Below are 22080 nucleotides of genomic sequence, written 5' to 3' on the forward strand. Positions count from 1 at the left end.
AATGCTCGGTGCATACTGTATTTTTTCACAACCAAATTAACGGGATTCTTATCAAAACTTTTTATGTATAAAAAAAATTAATATAGGCTATTTTCAACAGTGCCAACACAAATACTCAAAGTACTGTAGGTCAGTGGATTTGGAGGGCCGATCACAGAATGCACCACACAATAGAGTTCAAAAAAATAAAGTTTAATGTTTATGTGCTGTATAACAAATAAAATATATTAGTGTTTAAAAAACAGGTGCATAACTAGGTGAAGCCTAATCTATCACTTTACAATAAACAGTGAGGAGAACGGTGATCAGTGAGACGGCAGGTCAGACATGCGCTATTCTCTGAAACATCGTACGACAGTCACTGAAACTAGGCCAGTGTTCGAGCCAGTCAGGAAACCCTGAACCATGGTGGCTTCAACTCCCAGAATTCACTAGCTAGTTCAGTTTCAGTAAACTTGATTTTTACAACAGATCACGACTACAAATCCTTTTTAGTTTCTTACTTCTTGAAACAAAACAACCTCAGGAACTTTCATGAAAAAGAGCACAATGCCATTAAATACAAATACAGTGCTGTGTGCACTAAAAGTGAGACAAACATATCCCAGGTCGTAGGTGAACTCCCACGCTGACGTTTGTGACAGACATAAAGTTACTGAGCACATGACAAAACAATGGATTCATATAGTATGTAAATAGACTTATTACTTACATAAATATTGCATTGGTCTGCCATTACGCTGAGTGAGACTAAGCTATGTGCAGGGAGTAGGGACAAGGAGAGTTAGACCAAACTGTCAGGACCAAACAGACGTATTTACATAATGTGGCAAAGACACAAAAACACAGTGAACACTTACTTATGTATCTACGTCTACACAGCAAAAACTTTGAAATATCATCACAGGTGGATTAAACACTGTTAAGAGCTAAGGCTAATCAACATCATCATGTAAAGCATGTTTTCATATACCAGACACGTTCACGCTGTTGTATTTTTCCTCAGTGACACTTAAGATTTCTTTTGTTAAAATTTTGCTCTACATACATAAACACTGTATTGACACCAATAATCTACAGCAAAGTTACACTTGATGAAAGAAAACCCTGGTTGAGAGATTAGGCTAGCACTATTTGCTATCATGGTACTATTTACAGACCCCAGGCTGCTGCTCTACAAGGATCAGCACAGGAATAGGAATTTTGCTTTTTGCTGCTACTGTTGAAAACCCACATACCTGCACAGCTTTAATACTTTATTCTGTCTCCAGTTGAAACTTTACCTGTTGAGGGGATTTTACGACAACAGGGCCTGCTGAAGGCTCATTGGATTACTTCGAAGAAAAACATCTTTTATTCCTAAAATACTCCTTGTGTGCAGATGCATGGTTTTGGTTCAACAGCAGTGTTTTGCTAAATTACAAAGTGAACTGAACCAATTAGCTCGGCCTGTGGCACACTAGCCCAGCCATTCTGCCAAGATGAATGACAGCGATGCCTTGCTGTTACTCCACAAAGCTCCTATACATCCTTTTCTTAAATTACCTCCCATAAATATACAAAAGACAAGAGCAAGGAAGGAAGGATTAATCCTGCCTCTCCTGTTTTCCAATTTAAAGTGAACAACAAAAAACTAACCTGCTAGAGGAGCTGAATCCTAACTCACCCTCCATACAGTACTCTTAACGTTTGATCTGAGTTACAGTACAAATGCAGACACCTAGGTTAGATTCAGGAGAACGAAGAAAGGCTCAGAAGACGTGGTGACGGCCAGAAAAAACAATCACAAGCGGGCAAATGCTGCTAAATCTTTGGCTATTGCTGGTTGATTTTCTTATTGTCAAAAATGACCAAAATCAGCCACTGCAACCTACAGGAAAATACGTTTCTAGCCATGAATCTCAAAGCTAGGTAACACTTTGTACCTCAACCATTAACACAAATTGAAAAATCCCACTGCCTTAAATATGTACCATTAATACTATGATAGTGATTTGGTAACATTGGCCTAAAAGAGGTGCCAGCATGCAAATAGCTGTGTTACATTCAATTTCCATCAGACACTAAGTCTTACTTAAGCTAAATGCTTAATAACGTGTGCACAATGGAAACATGCTGATAATGTTACATGTTGACCTACAGGCAGCCCTACACCAAAAGTCAGGGGGTCACTACAGTCTTCAGGATTAATTCTCTGGGAACCATAAATTACATGTTTATTGTCAATCCACCCAATATTTGTCAAAAGTATTTCAGTCTGGACCAAAGTGAGGGCACTGCCATCCCTTTGGTTTTAAGGTAGAAAGCCTTAAAGCAGTGGCCACTGCCTATGGCACTCATACAAAGTGTTACCAACATGCTGAATTTTTGTTCCATCACTGAATCAAGGTTTGAGTTAAGACCCAGCCCCAGAGTCAAAAGCAACAAAAATAACACCCAGGCAGAGGTAAAGAGTATACAGGTGTCTGCAACAGATCAGTCTTAAATCACACACACATCTAACAAAGACCTGCGGAGCACTGAGGGGCTTCTCGACGTGCTCTCTAGGTGCTTTGGCAAATACCTTTTAAAACAAAGACAAAATCAAAGAAAATAAATGCTATTCATGAGGCAACATTGGTTGTTAAGGCTCTACTGTGGCTGTGCTTACTTAGTATCTATTGACGGGTAATAACTGCATACTGTCAAGTGTGAGTAGAATGAATTGGGGGTGGGAACGAGGGGCATTTGAGTGGTGGGTGGGTGAGGTGGGAGGCACTATGTGGAGTCTTCAGGCTCTGACTTGATGGTCTTCTTTTCTGCGCTGCTGGACACCCGCTGCGACGTCCCGTTTTCTGAAGACAGATATAAAGCACAGTATCATTAGCAAAGAGATTAATAATTCAGAGTGAAGCCTTGGCCAAACTCACAAAGTAGAAACTGTAGAACAAATTTAATGCTGATGCACCTGAACTCCAAAGTGTCATTTGGCGAGGCACTCTGCCCTCCACCTGATTGCTTGACAACAACTTGAGCTGGATGTCTAAAATCACTGACCTGTTGCTGGTGCTTTGGTCTCATCTGTGTTGCTGCTGCTGCTGCTGCTATTGTTGTTGTTGTTATTGTGGTTGTGATGGCGCTTCAGCTCATTGGCTAGCTGCTTGCCCAGTGGGAGGTCCCCTTCCTGCATGCTTTGACTAACCACCCGCAAGTTGATTGGCCGTTCATCTGGGAAACAGAGAATCATTAGTCATTTTCAGTACTTCATAACATTTTTTCATTACGTAATTTCACTCTCATGGTTCCCATCATTGGCCAAAAGCATAAGAAAGTTGATTGTGAATATTAACTCTTGACCTGGACTACCCCAGTGTGAACTGAGCTAAATGCCTCTACAATGACATACAGTACACGCAGGAGCCTGTAAACAGCTGTTAAGTGAAAATTTAAACTTCCACACATCATAAAAGCTTCTGAAACAAAATTTAGACCAGTGGAAATCTACAGCTCTGCATTAAAAAGCAATAAAGGCAAAGCAATAAAACACTAAAAAGGAAAATAGAAATATTTAGTCTTGGCCAGATTTCTACTAAAATAATTTGGCATACTACAATATAAAATTAAATCGTGCCTACTCTCCATCAGATTTAACTGAATTAAAACCAGCTGAATAAAAGCAAACATCAGCCCAGATGTTGGCTTTACTTGTTCAATAACCTCAGTGGTAACAAAGCCTGTTCATCTGTGTGCTAAGCTGCTGATCCCTTGTGTCTCCTTTTTACTCCGTATAAGAACAAGAAAGAAACAAAGACAGAGAAGAGATTTTACTGTATATTCTACTGTGAGGCTGCTCTATTCATACTAGTGACATGTACTTATACTTTATTTTACAGACTGTTATTGAGTTTACATGTACACTAGCTTTCAAGATTGGAATCGGATTGGAATATGATTATTTATATGGAACAAGAGAAACTTTGTTACGTCTATCCCTGCACATGATCTTAACATTGTGTCTAAACATTTGTGTGCAGGTTTGATTTGACACCTCTGCCACATTTTGGTGTCATCGCAGCTTTTACATTTCATTTTTCCCTCTCTCACCATAAAGAGGTAATCATTTTGTTAATGAAATGTCATATAAAATTATAGACAGTGAATCAGTGAAAAAAAGCATCAGATTCTTGCCTGTGAAAACCTAGGACAAGCGCATGTTTTACAATTTTACTTGATAAATGATAAAACAAATTGTTGCCAATCCATTTTCCGTCATTTGATTCATCAACTACTTGTAGTAGCTCTGCAGTTTTCTCTGCAAAACATGTTGAAATATACTGAGAGTGGACATAAAGTAAGTCAGATCACAAGGCTCACTGTTTTTTAGTTCTATAAAGTTTCAAACAAAATGTGGACTCTTGCCTTGAGATGGCAAGGAGGTGAAAAATCTTTTTGTTGATGAGTTAAACTGAATTGTACTTTTGTAGCTGAGATGTTCTAACGCTAGCTAATGTGCATAAGATACATGCAAGGAAGCACTGATAGGATGAGAAAATATAAAAAAGAAAGAGCCATAGAGACACAGAAAGAGAGAATAAAAGAGTAAAGTGCATGGTGAGAAAGAGAGACAAACAGAGGACAAAATGACAAATGACAGAAAAGAAAAGGGACAAGAGAGGAATAAGGAGAGCAGAGAAGAAGAGGGGGAGGAGAGAGAGGGAGGTAGAGAGAGGCTGACAGAGAACTAGAGAAAGGGAGAGAGAGGGAGAGAGAGAGAGAGAGAGAGAGAGAGAGACCCCCCCCCCCAGGCAACTGGCTGGAGGTAAACAGGCGTGGGTGTGATAATTACAGGTGCATTGTGGGATTTGTGGGAACAGCGATATAATGAGCTGTCGGGAGTGGGTGAAGGAGGAAAAGGATGAAAATGAGATGAGAAGTAAGATCCTGAATCATGATGCACCTTTTCTCTCTCGCTTCTTTAAGAAGCCAGAGCAGGAAAAAAAGTGACAGCTGCCATGACCGGGTGCAGAAAATCAGCACCTACAGGTGTTGTTTCTATCCACAGAGCCACGTCCACATCCTGTGGCATCTATGGCAAGACATATATTGTCTCTTCAAATTATCCTGCCACACTCCACAGAAAGTCAAGTCCGCTTAAGCTCAGCCTGTTTATTTCCAGCTGAGCACCAACAAAAGGCGGCTATTCGGCTGTAGGCTGCACCCGCAGCTGTATGTTTCCCCTGACTGGACACAGGGGGCAGCAGTGAGCCCATCACAGCTTTTCTGCTTTTGGCAAAAATAAAAAAGACATGCAAACTAAAGCAGGACAAACAAAGGTAAGATTTAGGATTTTTGTGTTTTGCTCAAATATTCTTACTTTCTTTACATTGCACTGCCTAAACTTTGATGACAGGACGACCCAGCATAAAGAGTCTCAGTGAGGTGCTGGGCCTCCACATGCCACCAGAACAGCTTCACCTTGACTCTCCAAGACTCTGAATGCTCCTGGAGGGATGAACACTGTTCCTCCAACAGATGTTCCCTCACGTGGTGTTTTGATGATGGTGGTGGAGACGCTGTCTAACACGTGGCTCCAACATCTCCCATAGCTGTTCACCTGGGCTGAGACCTGGTGGCTGTGAAGGCCACAGCATCTGATTCACATCATGGTCATCCTCATCAGACCAGTCAGTGACGCCTCGTGTCCTGCGAGACCGCTCCCATCAAATGTTTCATCATAAGATAAAGGTGATCATCCAGAAAAACTTTCCCGAGGAGACAAGAGGACCCAGACTATGCTAGCAGAATGACCCCACAGCAGAACTGTAGGGTCTGCCTTTCTGTAGATCGAAAGCCTCCCACACGTTTTTACTTTGTGATGCCTAAACCTGGATGCCCACCTGAACATCTTTTCACACAATGTGTTTTTGTTTTTCAATAAAAAAAAAAACCCCACCTCTAGTTCTACCCTGGTAAACGTTTCTACATGTAGATCAGAGGTCTTTGATTCTAGACCAAGTTTTATAGAGCCTTAAACAAGTATTCACTTTGCTACTGACCTGAGATCATTCCAGTTTCACTTTCCAGCAAGTTAAAGTCATCGATTACTCTAAAATCTCTGAGTCTGCGGCTTGTACCAACTTGTCCTACCTTGGTTGTCTCTGTTGGCGTCGGCGGCGGCTCCATTGGTGTTCTGGGTGTCATTGAGGTACTTTAAGGCAGCGGGGGGGATCCTCCAGTCCAGAGCCTGGAGTCGCTCCTGGACGGCGGCGTCCTGCAGGATCTCCATCTGCCTTGCCAGAAGACGCTCCAGCTGCATCTGACGGAGGAAAACACTTCAGATTACCTGATAGTTTTACTGTGCTCTCATACAGTGTCCTTTTAATTAATGCTACCTATAGATTTGACATCATTTTGTACATATTTGTCTCTTTTTTCACAAGACACTTTAATAATTTGACAAATTTACTTTGCTTGAATGTCAGTTTTGAGTAGTAGAGAGTCAAGCCTCTCTCGAGGAGTAAAGTTCCAGAGCCCAAGCTGTGCATGGAGGTGAGCCCGGCTATATCTAGCCGGTACCTCTCAACCTCCTGTACAAGTTCGGGCTCCTTCCCCACCAGTGAGGTGACATTCCATGTTCCCAGGGCTAGTCTCCGTGTCCAGAGATCAGGTCGTCGAGGCCCCTGCCTTCGACTGCTGCCCAATCCACTGTGCACCGGCCCCTTACGGATCCTCCTGGAGGTGGTGGGCCCACGGGAGGACGTCCCCACGTCGCTCGTTCGGGCTAAGCCCGGCCGGGCCCTGTGAGGGGAGGCCCGGCCACCAGACGCTCGCATCCGAGCCCCAACCTCGGGCCTGGCTCCAGGGGGGGGCCCCGGCTGGGGCATGGCGGGCGGCATCCTAAAAAAATACCAGGGACATATAGCCCCCGACAACATAGCTCCTAGGATCACTCGGGTACTCAAACCCCTCCACCACAATAAGGTGGCGGTTCAAGGAGGGGGTCTACACTGCCGACATATTGAAATTTAAAATAAAAATGTTGAGGCTCCCTCTTCGGTGTCCCATTGCTTTGCACTCTCATGTCTCATATTGTGATTGTGTTTCATATTAATGAAGGTTCAGAATAATGTGTGATGTTCCTACTTCCTCACTGCAAAAGCTTTGTTTATTAAGTCATTTTGCTTTATATTTGAGTACTAAAGCCTTATTTCACAGGTGAGAACACCAGTTCAACCTGTTTCCAGTTGAACTATACTTGCCCAAAGTTTCAGCAATAAATGCTCACATCATGAAAGGTCAAAAACTAAACTGAACAATGACACTCACATTTAGAGACTATATGAAACAAATTCATTTTGCTTTAGGCTACAGGTTACTTAATTATAGGCAAAAATGACTTCATGAAGAGATTTTTGTATTGTTTTCACTAAACTGTCATTGTCCTTATCAGATCACTCGTTGTTATGTTCAACTAAAAGCCAGACTCTCTATGCAAATCCACTGATTTGCATCGCTCATTGCTCAGTTTTATGAATTTTGGGTAAAAACAGAGCAGTTATTCTGATGCACACTTATCACCTGGGAGAAAACCAAACATTCAAAAAAACGACAGTTAGAGTAGTGCTGCTGGCACGGTGAATGTGAGGACAATGCCACTGGGATCGTTTCCATAACTGTTAATGGAAATATATTAGTATGTAAATAACTTGTTATGGAAAATTTAACCGTGCAGATACTGCAGACTAACACGTTCTGTGCATTCACATGCTTTTTTTAAAACATTTTTATTTACAGAATGAGCAGGATTTGTTGCAGATAATAAAAGAATACCAGTGCAAGTACGTGAATACGTAAAGGGTAATATTGGGTGATCACAATATTTTCTTGTGTTGTGTAGTCAGTCTGAAGTTTGTGTCTGGATAGTTTGGAGAAGGAACTAAGAAAGAATTTGAGCATTACAACAAAAATACTGACTGGAAACAGTGCTGCACAGTTTGTGACCATGCATGCATGTACAGTATGTGGGTTAGTCTTACCATTGCTTCGGGGTACTGTAACATATACACAGAGTAGGATACACTATATGCAAATGCAATCTGCTTCTCTTTATAGTTTGTTTATGTAGCCACTGTCCGCAAACAGCATTAATGAGCTGAAGAACAAAGGCAGTGAATGGGGTGATGTTAGCATTCACTCAGCTGTCTTTGATTGGTGCAAGCTTAGTGTAAGCTGAGATGGAGTCATTAGCTCTTCATTTACAGCTCTTTAGCAGCTGAACTTTACTTTGACACAAGCTTCATTTTATCCCTTTTCTACCTAGTAATGGCATATTTTGGGAGGCACAGCAGCTGACCGTCTGTGTCAGGCCCAACGTGATGGCGGCCGGGCACACCCTTAGAGATAGGGTGAGGAGCTCGGTCACCCGGGAGGAGCTCAGAGTAGAACCGCTGCTCCTCCACATCGAGAGGAGCCAGCTGAGGTGGCTCTGGCATCTGTTGCGGATGCCTGCTGGGCGCCTTCCTCGGGAGGTGTTCCGGGCATGTCCCACCGGGAGGAGGCCCCGGGGAAGACCCAGGACACGCTGGAGGGACTATGTCTCTCGGCTGGCCTGGGAACGCCTCAACATTCCCCCGGAGGAGCTGGAGGAAGTGTCTGGAGAGAGGGAAGTCAGGGCATCTTTGCTTAGACTGCTGCCCCCGCGACCTGGTCCCGGATAAGCGGAGGAAAATGGATGGATGAATGTCAGTTTTGTCCTTACTTTTATTATCATTTTACTCCTTGGCTCTTTTATGCCGTACTGTCCTTTGTTAATACATTTTATTATTTATCCATTATTACAGTACTTTTATTTACAGTATTTGTGCATGTGTATACATTTATGTACCCATATAATAATATACAATAATATATAATTGGTCCTGTTCTCCTGTTTGTAAAGCACTTACATACATAAAGGTGACTTATTAAAAAATCCACTCTAACCTTCTGACAAAACAAACAATGTTCATCCACCTCACCAGTCAGTGAGCATTAACGTGGAGGGCGAGTGAAGGTAAAAGCCTGACAGACAGGGTGACAGCTCAGTTTCATGCAAACTGGAAGTGAAATGTGCAGAAAGACAAAGAGCAATGACGTCTGGTTACTGTCAGTCTTGGTCAATTTGAGTGATTATCTTCTGGAAATCACATCTAAATGACACACAGCTGTACGTGACATGAGACACTGTATGTTCTCACTTGAAGAAGTGAAGGAGTCAACACGAGCTTGTTTTCTGGGTAATGAGTTATCATACAGCCCTCCTCCTCACTCCAGCTCTAATTAGGAATGAGCAGCAGCAAAATGGAAACCAATGAAGACCATTACTGGGACCAAACTGGATCCTGCAGCCACAAACATCTGCTGACATGAAAATCTGATGCCACATCCACCGGTGAGGATGCTTTCAACCGAACAGCTGAGCTACAGATTCGGTTGTTTCTGCATTTTTTTTATTTCCTTGTTTCAATCATGTCAACCTATTTTTCAACAGTGACACAACATAAAGCCATACAACACTCAGTTTTTGATCCAGTTGAGTGTTAAACTTTATTCTTGACTTTGAAAACTGTTAAAAACTGCTTTGAACAGCTGAAAAATGATGAAGCCCTGAGCTGTGTTTGAAAGCAAGTACCTGGCTATTGAGCGTACTTTTAAGGTCTGTCAAAGAAGCTTATATGTTAATTTAGAAGGTTATTTTTACAATGCAGTCTGGTGAAATAAACAAATCATGTTGTTTTTTTTTTGGTGCAGGCCTGTAACCTTTTTGGTTTTATTTTGAAGGATTTTGTGGCATTACAACTACCATCAAGTGTTGGCTTTCAGGTTTTTCAGTAGTTTGAAAGAAATATAGAATCTTGCCACACTTAGGCTTTAATTGAATAAACAAGATGCAAGGCAAACTTAATGAAATGATTTTGATGAAATATTTTGGAGAGTTAGGGTACAGCCCACGAAACAATTCATTCAATTTTGGTGTTGATCCAGAGCCTGTAAATCCCACGAGATCAAACTGATTCTCATGTGTCCTCGTACCAATACAAAAATGGACCCAAACGGCTTTCATGATTTAGATCTATTTTAAACTTCAATTTGTGCGGAAAATAACAAAAAAGGGGAAAAGCAGCAGAGTTTAGGTGAGATCCTGGATGGAGAGACGACGACAATGTGGACTACACTACAGAGGGAACTGAAACGTGTCAGTCCTGTTGCAGTATGTGTTTGAAAGTGTCCTCCACTTTAGTTGTCCAGTGCACTTTGACACTACAGTCCTTTTTAATCACCATTCTTGAAACTTTACAGTTGTCTTTTATTTATTTATCTGGTATGTTTCCCTCAGGTGACACGTACATGATGTCATCAATCGACATGTTTAATCTTAATGACAACAGCTGGTTCTTAAGATTTAAGATTAGAATCGCTGCATGGGACACACTACACGATTTTATCAGCTGACTGTCAACAACATCAGACCCAGACTGAGCCTGACTCTTTCAACTGGGTCCAATCAGTTGTCCAAAAGCTGCGCTGCAGCCGTTAAGCACCATTAAGCCCAGATTAAGATCAAACTGTAGCTCAAACTCTGCTGACTCAGCAGGTGTCAACAGATTGATGTATCTTCAAAAGTTACTGAGCTGGATCCTGAAGAAAACCGCCCTTAGTAAAATATAGCTTTTCTTTAATAACCTTCAAACTAATAATGACATCACTGTGATTCCAAATGCCAGCAGTGGGTTTTCGTGGTCAAGGAATCATATTATGATGGTGACACTATCATGGGAATGTTGCTTTTAGGTGGAAGGGCATCATGGAGACAATGAGCTACCTTGGCGGAGGTTTGTGTTCTCTGAGTGCTGCCTACCTGCAGATTTCGTCCGACAGTTTCCTCTCCTTTCGACTTGGCGCAGGCCAGCTGCTCCCTCAGCATCTCCTGCCTCATGTGGATGGCCTGCAGCGCCTCCTGGATGTCAAAGAAGTTCTCCTGAAGGTGATGGCAACAAAAGAAAATAGTAAGAGTCTTGTATTTCTGATCAGCTCCCTCACAGTTTGTGGGGAATTTTCTTTTCTTTTTTTTACAGTTGAAAAGAAGTCAAATAGGATCAAGGCCAGATATGAAACAGGAACTGAGGGACCACTGGTGCCACTGGTGCCACATCCTCAGTTCTGTTTATGGAAATTCTGGGGGGGGGTTAAATGACTCGAGGAGGAGTTTACACTCCACAATTAGACACAAACTACATATGATGTTTCTAAAGGCTTGTTCTGGTTTTAGTTAGTCAATATTCTCTAGAAATAATCCAAAAATTCCCGTCATTTGCAGAAAGGGCTGAAAATATAACAGAATAAATTATGACTATTATTTGACATATTAAAAAAGGAGTCTATGCTATTTTATCTCCTTTTTCAAAACACTTTATAAATAACATACGATAATGGAAATCTTATTTTTCCCTTACATTTTTTTTTATCTGGACACGCCTTATTTTAGTCTCTTTTACCTTGATTTGATTTATTCTTTCAAGCATGTAAAAACAGTTGATATGACAACACACATAATTTTATACATAATCCAATATCACCTTCACTTGTTTCTGCATATATTTTGCCCCAATATAACAATATAAATATCAATTAAAAAAAATTCTCACTTGTTCTTGGTTTGCAAAGCTCTTTGTCACTATCACTTAAAAAAAAGTACTAACCCTAACCTATAAACAAAGATTAACTACTGCCACTGCTATCTAACAAAGTGGAATCTCTGGGACATTTTCTCTTTCCGCAGAACAGAGTCCTGAAAGTGAGTTTGGCAGGAATTCCCCCTTCAGGAGCTCAGAGTCGCTTCGTGAGCAGGTGTCGGTTCATCTGCAGCTTTTGGTCGTGGTTAAAATCCCTGCAGAGTTTGCAGGCACCACATGTTTTCGATCATCCGTTTACAAACTGAGAGGAGCCATTCAGAGCTCAAAGACTCTCAGCCAAGTGTGTCAGGAGATGAACCAAGAGAGATCGCTTTGTACTCCACTCAGAGCTGTTGCTGCTCGTCCATTCTGTTTCACACAGACTTCACACAGAGGAACTCTATCTGCCTGCACCGTGTCTTTACATTTTAAATATAGCACATGAACCAAATGAGTGAAATCAGCAGAATATGTTTCAGGCACTTGTTACAAGCAACCAAAAGAAAAAGACAAGTGGATCTTTGCTCTAATAAACTTATAACTGAGCAGAAAATCTGTCCAATTTCCACCCAGAAAGTGATGCATTTTATGTTTGTGGTTTCTTTGGAATAAGCAGCAAAAGAAGTGGGTGGTAAGAAAGAGCAGGGAAGCCAGTGTGGCTGAGACGCTCCAACTACGGGAAATCAAACAACCCCCCACTGGGCTGACAGGTTGCCAGGTGGTTTATTTTATTATCAGTCTGACAGTTGACCTAATACTTGATTTAAAAAATGTTATACCACTGGGCTGACAGGTTGCCAGGTGGTTTATTTTATTATCAGTCTGACAGTTGACCTAATACTTGGTCTAAAAAATGTTATAAAATAGTAAAAAAAAAAAAAAAAGCCCAACAAAGTTTCCAAGGCCTGAGGCATTTGGCATCAAACTGCTTGTTCATAACCTGAAGATATTCAGTTTACAACCACAAAAGACAAAGAAAGGATGCTAAAAAAGAAATGAAGATGCTAGAAAGCTAGAATTTGAAAATGTTTACAAAACATGTTTTGTGTTAGTGCCTAAAAACAACACTGAATCATCTGGTGAAAAACATCTACACAGAAAATATAATGGAAAAACAGTTCATTTCAACCTGACCATACCTCAGTTTTAATCCTTTTAGGAGATGGCTCGTCTCTGTCTCCACAGCGAGACCTGCACAGAAAAGGCATTTCAACATTATTTAAAACCACCTCATAATTATCTTATTTGATGCTAATTGTTAAAGAGATAACAGAGGTGACGAACTCTTTCAAAATAATAATTATAATGACAGTCTGGCCCCTAAAAAAGAAAACGACTGGCCATGTTTTATGTTGGAGAATTTAGAGCTGAAAGTTTTATGGTGAGAAACTTTTCTAATTTTTAATACTACAGCTTTGTTCTTAGAGTAAAAGCAGCATAAATGCCATGAAATGTGGACATGTCAATCAAGCCTCAAAGAAATCCTAAGCCATGTACATATCAGACACAGGAGCACATTTTGGAATAAGGAGTGGCTCACTGGACAAACTGTACAAGTCATACATCATTTCTTCAACACTACAGCTGGAAAGGCGTATGTGCTAAACACACAGACTCAGCGTAGGCAGTGCACACTAGCTCTTACTTGCTGGTGCGGTAGGTATATTTGTAGGTGACCTCTCTGGAAATCTGGCGGGCGAGTCCGAACAGCTCGTCTCGACGCGTCAGCAGGGCCGTGTCTCTCATACAGAGCTGAGCGGCTGCCTCGTTCACCGTCAGCTACAGATCATACACACACACAAAAACATAAGCCTTGAGGATCCCTGGGGGCAAATTCATTCCTCAAACATTCAGTAAAGAGCTTATTTATCAACCTCGTGCAGTGTCAGGTGTTTGCCATCCCTCCTCTTGGAGTCAAAGCGTCCATAGATGGCGCTGTATTTACGGATCTCCTCCTCCCTCCGTGGGTCGTCGTCGCTCATTTCAAAGATGTGTCCGATCATCTTGGCTAGCTTTTTGTTGTTCTTCAGCTGCTCTCTGACCTCAGCTAGATCTGTTTTAGAAAGACCCGGTGCCATCCTGTCCACACACTCCAGGACCGACTGGACAGCTGCAGCATCCAGGGCCTCCAGGGCATCTCTTGGTGAGGACGGGGAGCCCAGGTCTGATGGAGACAGACTGTGCTCGCTGTCGTTGCTGTGGCCAGACCAGAATCGAGCCTCGCTGCTGCCCTGCAGGGGCGACCCGGCTGATACTTTGTCCCGCGCCACATCCAGCTTCCCTGGGTCGGAGCAGGCTGCGGCGATGGCTTTAGGCATCTTGACGCTGGCGGTGTTGGCTCGATCCTGAGCACTGAGCAGCGTGGGTGACCCCTCAGGCAGCTTGTAAACGGGGATGCTGCAGACGGGCAGCGAGGTGAGTGGTTGGTTGAAGATGGCTGGGTTGGTAACCCAGTCGCGCAGTGCCTTCTGCAGGCGGCGCACATGCAGTGGCTTGCTGGCCATGCCGACCAGAGCCATGATCTCCAGGAACTCCTCTTCCCCGGCCTCACACAGCTGCTGCACGTCGTCTCCGCCCTGTTGGATGAAGGCCTCATAGTAGTAAAGCAGGTTTGCTCGCTGCAGGATCCTGTAAAGCTGCAGCTCACCCAGGGTTCTCGGCAACACCGCCGCCATACCTGAGGGAGGACACACAAGTTCATCAGTGAGAGTCAGATGATCACAGACAAGCTTGTTCCTTGGAATAGGAATAGTTTGTCATTTTGGGAAGTGCACTTATTCACTGTCTTGCCCAGAATTAGCCTGCTACTGACATGGTGACAATGTGGATAAAAGAGAAAGACAGAGATCCACACAGAAAACTAACTCAGAGAAGCCCAGACCTGAACTACTCTGCAGCTTAAACTGTTGTTTTATCAATGCAAAATAACAAATAAGAACAGAAACTAACCAAACCTGAAATGTAACTTCACAAAAAACAAACACTGTTACGAGACAAAACAATATGTGAAGTTAAATATTTAAAAAAAAAATCTAAACCTGCTCTCATCCTTTTACTGATTATTGCATATCACACCAGATTCTGCCCCTAAACAATCACTGGACCCGTGTGCTTCTATGGACTCCACCTATTATTCATCACAGGAGCAGGATTTCAGTTTATCAGGCTTCTACTGGTGTGTGAAAAGGTTAAATCTGGTGACTGGTTGGATGACTCTTCCATCAAGAATCTTGTGAGTGCCAAACATTTTTATCATAAACAACACTGGCAGCATTTTCAGTGTTTTACTTTGCCCCTGTTTGATAAATAGAATGTGAAAATATTAGAATAAACAGTGAATGCAACTCTGCATATGTGTACACCTGCAAAGCTGCCTATGACAGGGCTAATTTAGTCGTTCTTATACTTGTAGAACGCTGATCTACAACCGAGGAAGGATATTTCTTGCAGTGCTTTCATGGCATGTTCTGTTTGAATGCACATAAAGTGAAATCCTGCAAATAAACTTTGTCTGGGTGCTCTGTTGAGCCTGTCACATTGTTATTTATTCTCCAAAGTGCACCGTCATTCACTCTGCCTACAGTTAAATCAGCACCACACTCCCGGTACCACTTGCCACCCTAACTTGAGAGAAACGGAGATCTGAAAGAGGCTTGTTTTTGACTCTGTCTATGTGTCTGTGAGGCCCTGCGGAGGCCTAGCTAACAGAGGAGTGGCAGTCAACAGGCCTGGGTTGCTGGGAAGACCACATGCCTCTCTCCACCCCTGCAGGATGTGTAGGTGGTGGGCTCGCCTCGCCCAGAATAGGCCCAGAGAGCCCCAGCCCTGGGAGCCAGGCAGGCCTCAACTCAGCCTGAGTGAGTCGAGACAATGACAAAGAAAAACGCTGCCTGAGAGGAGACAGCCACTGGAATGATCACCTATACAGTGACCGTCTCTACCTTGGGTTTTGTATCTACTACAACAACAAGTGCTACTGCTAAAACTACAACTTCTCCTGCTACTGTTGCTGAGTCAGCTTTTCAGGCAGCTACAGTATGTACATCATCTGTTAATCCTGACGCGGCCACAAAGCAGACAAGCAACAAAACAGGCTGCTGTGGTGTCAACGTGATAACCCTGATAATGGAGGTTACTGTGACACTACAGAAACCCACGGCTCATGTCCAACTAGCCTCTGCAACTCAACACAACCATCTGTTTTGCCGAGAGAGTTTACCATTCATACTCATAATATAAATCAGCATCACCACAGCGCTTGACTGGAGGAAAGAAGGCTTTGTGATTTCAGCAAACCTGCACATCAGTTAAGTTGTTAGCAGAAAAAAGCTTCCACTGAACTTTTACCAGTGCAGCAGTGACTGAAACGTGCCATCATAACTGCTGTTTTCTCTCTTACCCGCCCACACTCCCTCCTAATATCATGTGTCAAACCTTTTAGCTGTAATCTTCCAGGACAAAGTCAAGAAGGCAGATTATTTTTAATGCGGCTTAAACAAAGATCCCACTGTATTCTCAGTTTGCAGGAGCGAGCACACAGGTACTTAACACAAAACAAAAGAACAAGTGAGAAGCCGGCCACCACAGCGTTCGCTCGACTTCCACTGCAGCTGAAACAACAACAAACAAAACATAAAACTAGGAAAATCAATGCAGCAGTTGACCCCAGTTGTAACAGGGTCACGGTGTAAGAGCACGGAAATAAGCCAGCCAGGTTGAATGAGTATGATTTAACCATTTTCTTCAAGGTTTTTTGTGTTTAGATATTATGTGTATAAATCAAATTAAATTAAATGCTGCTAAAATCAGAAAGCAAAATGTACCATCTTTGTCCCGACAGCCGAGGTATAGTAAATCATCCTAACCTGCCGGGAAACGTGGCTACTGTGAACTGAAAACACCTTTTCAGCAGCTCAACCTGCTGAATTTCCACCTACTGTATATTGCCACTACTGCTTACGTCGACACAATGTGGCATTCAAACTACTGCAGCAAACCAGAGCTGCAAAAGAAGATAATGTCATGAAAGGGAGGCGGCTTGTTGTGTGCGACGTGATGCATCATGATGCGTCAGCTGGTGCTAGAACATCCAACTTGCACGAAACAAGTGGAAAAAGTGACCATTAAACTTACCTCTTACATATTATGTATAATTAAAGTCATAGATCAAAAGTCAACCCTAATGTAAAACAAACTATGCCTGGATAAGAAAAAGTGAACTGATGAGCACAAAGTGTAGTGCTGGATATCAGGACTGGTCTCCCAGTTTGGCTTAATTATGAGCCCAAATTTCTTGATTGGATGTTTAAAGCTTCTATACTCTGTGCGACTTTGGGCCATCCTAAACAAAAGTTTGAGAGAAACTATCCACTGAGAGACACACCCAGCAACAGCTCTGACTTGAAGCTTTGTCAACCAAAGAACCTGCATCAAAATTTTGACGGTGTTGAAAATCTAGTCCCACGTCAGCAAATCAGTCAACCAGAGTACAACATGAAAAGACAGTGTACAATGCTGTAAGCACCCACAGACATACAGTAGACCCCAGCGGTGGAAGAAGTACTCTGATCCTCTTAATCTGGCTATAAGATATAAAATAAATGTAATGGAGCAAAAAAGTACATTTGTCTCTAAAATGTAGTGAAGTGGAAGTATGAAGTGGTACAAAATCAAGTACAGATACCTCAAAATTGTACTTAAATACAGTACTTGAATACATGTACTTAGTTACTTTCTACCACAGGTAGATCCAGAGAAACATCAGCTGCCCTGCTGCTGAGTTTCAAAACCAATGGATGCGAGTTGCACATGTAGGGAATGTTTGAAACAAACAACTGCAGCCTTGTCCAATAACATCTAAAGGCAAAGGCTTGTGTACCTGTTCTGACTCTACAGAACCGGGTCAGAGAACAAAAGACGCACTTCGTATTGGGGATGGGACATGTGACTTTTTCTTGATATAATTCGATGCATTCGGTTCAAGCACAATACAATTTAAAATTCAATGACAACATTGTGTGACCAGCTGTGGAATACTTTATTCCTCTTTTTCCCCTTTTCTACTGATTTGAATATCTAAAGAGCAACTGGATATAATGACTTACGCTCTGTTAGGCCACTGTATTTACAAAAAATATGGAGTCTCTGGTGTATGGAGACCACATGATATATATCGCTAGACAAAGCGATGCATATTGTGATGTTTTTGTATCATGATATATTGGATGTCCCATCCCTAGTCTGTTTTGTTTGATTGTGTTGGAGATCAAATGAGCTTATACCTGATCTGATCAGCCACAGTCAAAGGCAAAGTGAAAACTCAGAAGGGGAGATAATGGCGCCCGGTCTCTACAGGAAGACGTTCATTCATACCTTTCACATAAAATTGAAAAACAAAAGCCAGAGAGAAAAGTACAATCCTGCATTCACCTCCACACCGCTAACCAATCATGGCATGAAGTGGGGGTGAATGTTGGGTCATCAGTTTGGGAAGGTTACAAACATGGATGGACAATCTGTCATCAACAACGTGTGGAGAGAGGCTTCCTGAAGCTGTTCGACCAGCCGACCAGAAATGGAGGAAGGCTCTTTGATGGCTTTCCCGGCTCGAAAACGAGCAACTTCTCTATACTCTTCTCACAGGCATTCACAGTGTTGCAAAATGTTACAGAGGTGAGTTAAAGGACAAACAAAAAAAGTTTAAGTGAGAAGCTGAAATTCTGCTCTTATACCTCCAAACGATCGCTGATGCTCGAGAAGGCCGCCCACTAAGAGCTGGGGTCTGTCGAAGGTTTCTTCCGTTAAAGGGAATTTGTTCCTCCCCTCTGTTGCCAAGTGCTGATCAAGGGGGGTTTGTTGGGCTTTTCCTCTATAATAATAACAGTCAGGTCTAGACCTGAGACGACTTTTGTTGTGATTGGTGCTATACAAATAGAATTTATTTGAATTTCTACAAACATTCTTTAATTCCTGTGTGTTTCCTAAGAACTTCTTCAGAGTGTGTGCACGTGTAACAGCATGTCACTGAAGATGCTGTGGCAAATGTCAGCAGCTGGATCCACTGCAAAGAGTGATTGTTGTAAACAACACAAAAAAGTAGAAATTATCCATATGAAAATGAGGCTTTGGTGGAAGTTTAAGATGTAGACTCTGATTTGGTTGCTGCTCGACGCAGGCGTTGTGCTGAAACTCACAATAAATCTAAAGCCGAAGGTTCCATCACCTAATGGGGATGTCATCATTTCTGTGTTAGCAGCACACAAAACATGCCATCAGGACAGTTTAAGTTTGTGCAGAACAGATGGAGAGATTAGTGGAGACAAGGCAGAAGCTGGGTGATCTGTTGTGCAAAGCAGCTGCTGAAGTTAGTTTTCTCCTTGAAATATTTTCACTCATTTATTATCAAATGCCTCTTAAAAAAACAACATCAGGGTCCAAGTGAAGAAAACTGATAAAAGCCTAAGTAAAACAAAACTATTGGTTGCACCTGCAGGAACAGGAGCTTTCTAGGATGCTCCACTGACTGTGAAGGAGTCGCTTGTTAATCTAAGAGCTTCTTTAGTTCCTGTGCATTTGCTTAAGCTTAAAAAGGTTCCTAAGATGGATTTTAACATTTCTCTGCCTTATGATGCTTTTGGGAAACAGCAGTGGCCAGTGGCTACCTGCTGGTCAGAGTTATAAAGTTTAAAAAATTGCCCTGTCTTTTCTGAAAAGATGTGAGTGGAGCAGGTTTCCTGTGCTGTTCAAAGATCCATCAAACACTCTGAATGCAGCCGAGGAGCTAAGATTTACCAGTCATGTATCACACAATCGAACAAGCCTTAAAACCTATACTGTCCAATCTGATACAGTTTACAACCACAGTTTTATTAAAGCAGTTCTGTGTCTGTTACAGCAGAGTTACCTGGTGGTGTTAAATACTGCTGAAGCTAAAACGATTAATCGATTAATCAGCTGCTATTCAGATGATGATCTTTGTTTTTTTAAGCAAAAATTCAGAAGATTTTATGTTTTTTTTGTAAAATATGTGATGATAAATTGAATCTCTTTGGGGTTTGGCCTGCTGGTCAGATAAAACTAAATTAAAATAAGCATTTATCACCGTTTTCATACAAAACGATTAACCAACTGATCAAGCAACTGGCAGATTCATAAAAAACTAAAGTATTTGTTCATTGCTGCCCTGCAGTAACACCGAGGTTGTCACATTTTGAAGAGAAGGCAATTTTGTGCTGGTTTCCACAGCAAAGCTGCAGTGGATGTGGCAGGTAAATTGTCCATCAGCTACCAGACAACCCTGTGTCTAGAGAATAATATAATCCTGGTTGCTGTAGCTTTAAAAGCAGCACACTGTGCTGCTACAAGCAGAAACCCTTGTTTACTTCACTCTCTGAGAGAGAAAACAGCTTCGGTAATGCTTTTTATTAGTGTTAGTCAATCATCCGTCTGCACAAACCCTGGCAGACTGAGATCCACCTGCCTTCCATCTCACTCCAGTTTTATCACAGGAAATACATGTGTGCATCTGTGTGGTCTGAGTGTAACAGGCGGCTGTGAATGGCAGGCTTTAACTGAAGTCCTGCTGCACAAAGCGAGTTTAGCGAGTTCGACTTTTCACCTGGACAACGAGGCGTGCACTGACACAAGGGTACAAGTCGCACAAACACACGCTTAGATTACGCACATGTATCTAAAGGCTGGTGTGTAGTTTTCCAGGTGAAGTGTCACAGCAGACCAGAACTATTGCTGCCCTGCCTTTAATAAAATGAGGAACACCCTGACTTCACTGTGATTCCAGAGGAATTTCCTAGTTTCTGAACATGGAACAGTAATGTAGTAGTCATCACTGTGGTGCATGTGTTCATAATGTGAGTGTGACCACAAAAACATTTTAACCATCACATTAAGGAAGATTATTAAGCAAATAATGACAAAAACAATACAAATGAGCACAGCTGACAATGACAATGAATTAAAATGTAATAATCAATAGAAGTTCACAATGACACTGTCATCTTTTATTGTATTGTGCCTCCGACAACAGTCCAATCATACACATGTATGATGCACAGGAGGCTTGAATGTGACCGTAACTGTGCTCTAAGGTGTTTTCATCTCTGCTAGTATTTATATAGTTTCCTATACAGGTCTTTAAGGGCTGCCTGTGGTGCTCAGTGGTGAGCTGACATTTGGCACCATGGACTGTTGTTGTTGCACTGTAACATTCTTTTAAAGGTATTTCCAGCTTCTGTAGTATTTATATGATATTCTAATACATTCTTAAATGCTGTTTAAGATGCTCAGTAATGACTTTATAATCTAGCCTTTGGCGCTTTGACCTACATTATCTCTGCAGTATTCCTTTAAAGTATTTCCGTTTCTTGTAGTATTTCCATACAATTCCCGTAGAGACCTATGCTCTGGATGTGGTGCTCAGTCATGAACATAAAGCCCCCACACAGAGTTTTGGCACTAAATGGTGAGTTTACATTATCTTCTATGATATTTTGTAGCATTTTCTATACTCTTCCTACTTTATTTTGCTTAGTAATCTTTGCAAAATACGACGGTGTTGAGGATAAAAGCAGCAGCAACTAAATGCACAATAAATCCTTTTCTAATTGCACCTACCTGGTGAGTTTTTGGCCCCCTTTGGTCCGCCCTTGTCCAGTTTCTCTTCTTTTCTCTCCTTCTGCTCCTTCTTCTTCTCCCTTTTCTTCACTGTTTATCAAGACAAAGCCTGAATGTCAATTTGTGCAAAATCAAGGTCCGCAATAAGGAGATCCCACGGCAAGAACAAGACGCGTTAATGAAAACAGAAAATCTCAAATCAAAGAATTAATTGAACGATAATTTCCAGGACGCAAAAAGAAGCCAAAGAGCGCTCGCTTGTCTTGGCGTGCTCAAACTGAGACACTCCTCTCCTCTATAGAAACTTTTCTTTCTCCTGCCGCTGACAGAAAATAGAAAGTAAGCGCAGAATATCAGTGAGAAGCCGCTGACCTTCGTGCGTCTTCTTCCTCCAAGTGTGTGTTGCGTGTGTGTGCAAAGTATGATAAGTGTGTGTGCGAGTGTGTGTGTCAGTGTGTGTGAGTGTTTGAGTCCTCTCCCAGCGTCTCTCCACTCCCCTGCACTATTCACCATCGCCAAATCACACACAGTCACACAAAAGCACTTCCGGCGGGCATAGCAAAATAAAAGCACTGGTCATGAGCGCACAGAAAAGGTGAATTCCCAGTGTGGACGTGGTGATGCCACTTAAACTTAGATACTTGATTTTGTACACCGATTGAGGAAAGAATATAGAAATACTCAATATGTGACATTTTGTTTATTTTATCTTTGCCTACAAAGTTTAAGTAGACTTCAGCACTTTCAGTCAGATATTTGA

General features: G+C 42.1%; 1 protein-coding gene across 1 annotated transcript; it reads right to left on the bottom strand.

The window, feature by feature from the left end:
* Nucleotides 1-1834: 1834 nt before the first annotated feature.
* On the bottom strand, nt 1835-21836 carry nab1b (NGFI-A binding protein 1b (EGR1 binding protein 1)). Its single transcript, XM_020592165.1, has 9 exons — nt 21693-21836; nt 21321-21410; nt 13565-14367; nt 13336-13469; nt 12830-12881; nt 10877-10996; nt 6127-6295; nt 3037-3207; nt 1835-2834 (listed from the first exon to the last, which is right to left on the bottom strand). The coding sequence occupies exons 3-9, from the start codon at nt 14363-14365 to the stop codon at nt 2758-2760; spliced, it is 1524 nt and encodes a 507-aa protein (XP_020447821.1). The 5' UTR covers nt 14366-14367; nt 21321-21410; nt 21693-21836; the 3' UTR covers nt 1835-2757.
* Nucleotides 21837-22080: the final 244 nt, after the last annotated feature.

Source organism: Monopterus albus, unplaced genomic scaffold, assembly GCF_001952655.1.
Source record: "Monopterus albus unplaced genomic scaffold, M_albus_1.0 scaffold16.1, whole genome shotgun sequence".
Classification (NCBI taxonomy): Eukaryota; Metazoa; Chordata; class Actinopteri; order Synbranchiformes; family Synbranchidae; genus Monopterus; species Monopterus albus.

What these genes read in the sequence shown, in the direction of transcription:
- nab1b (XM_020592165.1), bottom strand. Translation starts at nt 14,365, where the DNA reads ATGGCGGCGGTGTTGCCGAGAACCCTGGGTGAGCTGCAGCTTTACAGG. An exon ending in AACACCTGACACTGCACGAG is followed by an intron (nt 13,470 to 13,564) that starts GTTGATAAATAA and finishes TATGATCTGTAG; the next exon opens with CTGACGGTGAACGAGGCAGC. An exon ending in CGCCAACAGAGACAACCAAG is followed by an intron (nt 3,208 to 6,126) that starts GTAGGACAAGTT and finishes TCTGTTTCCCAG; the next exon opens with ATGAACGGCCAATCAACTTG.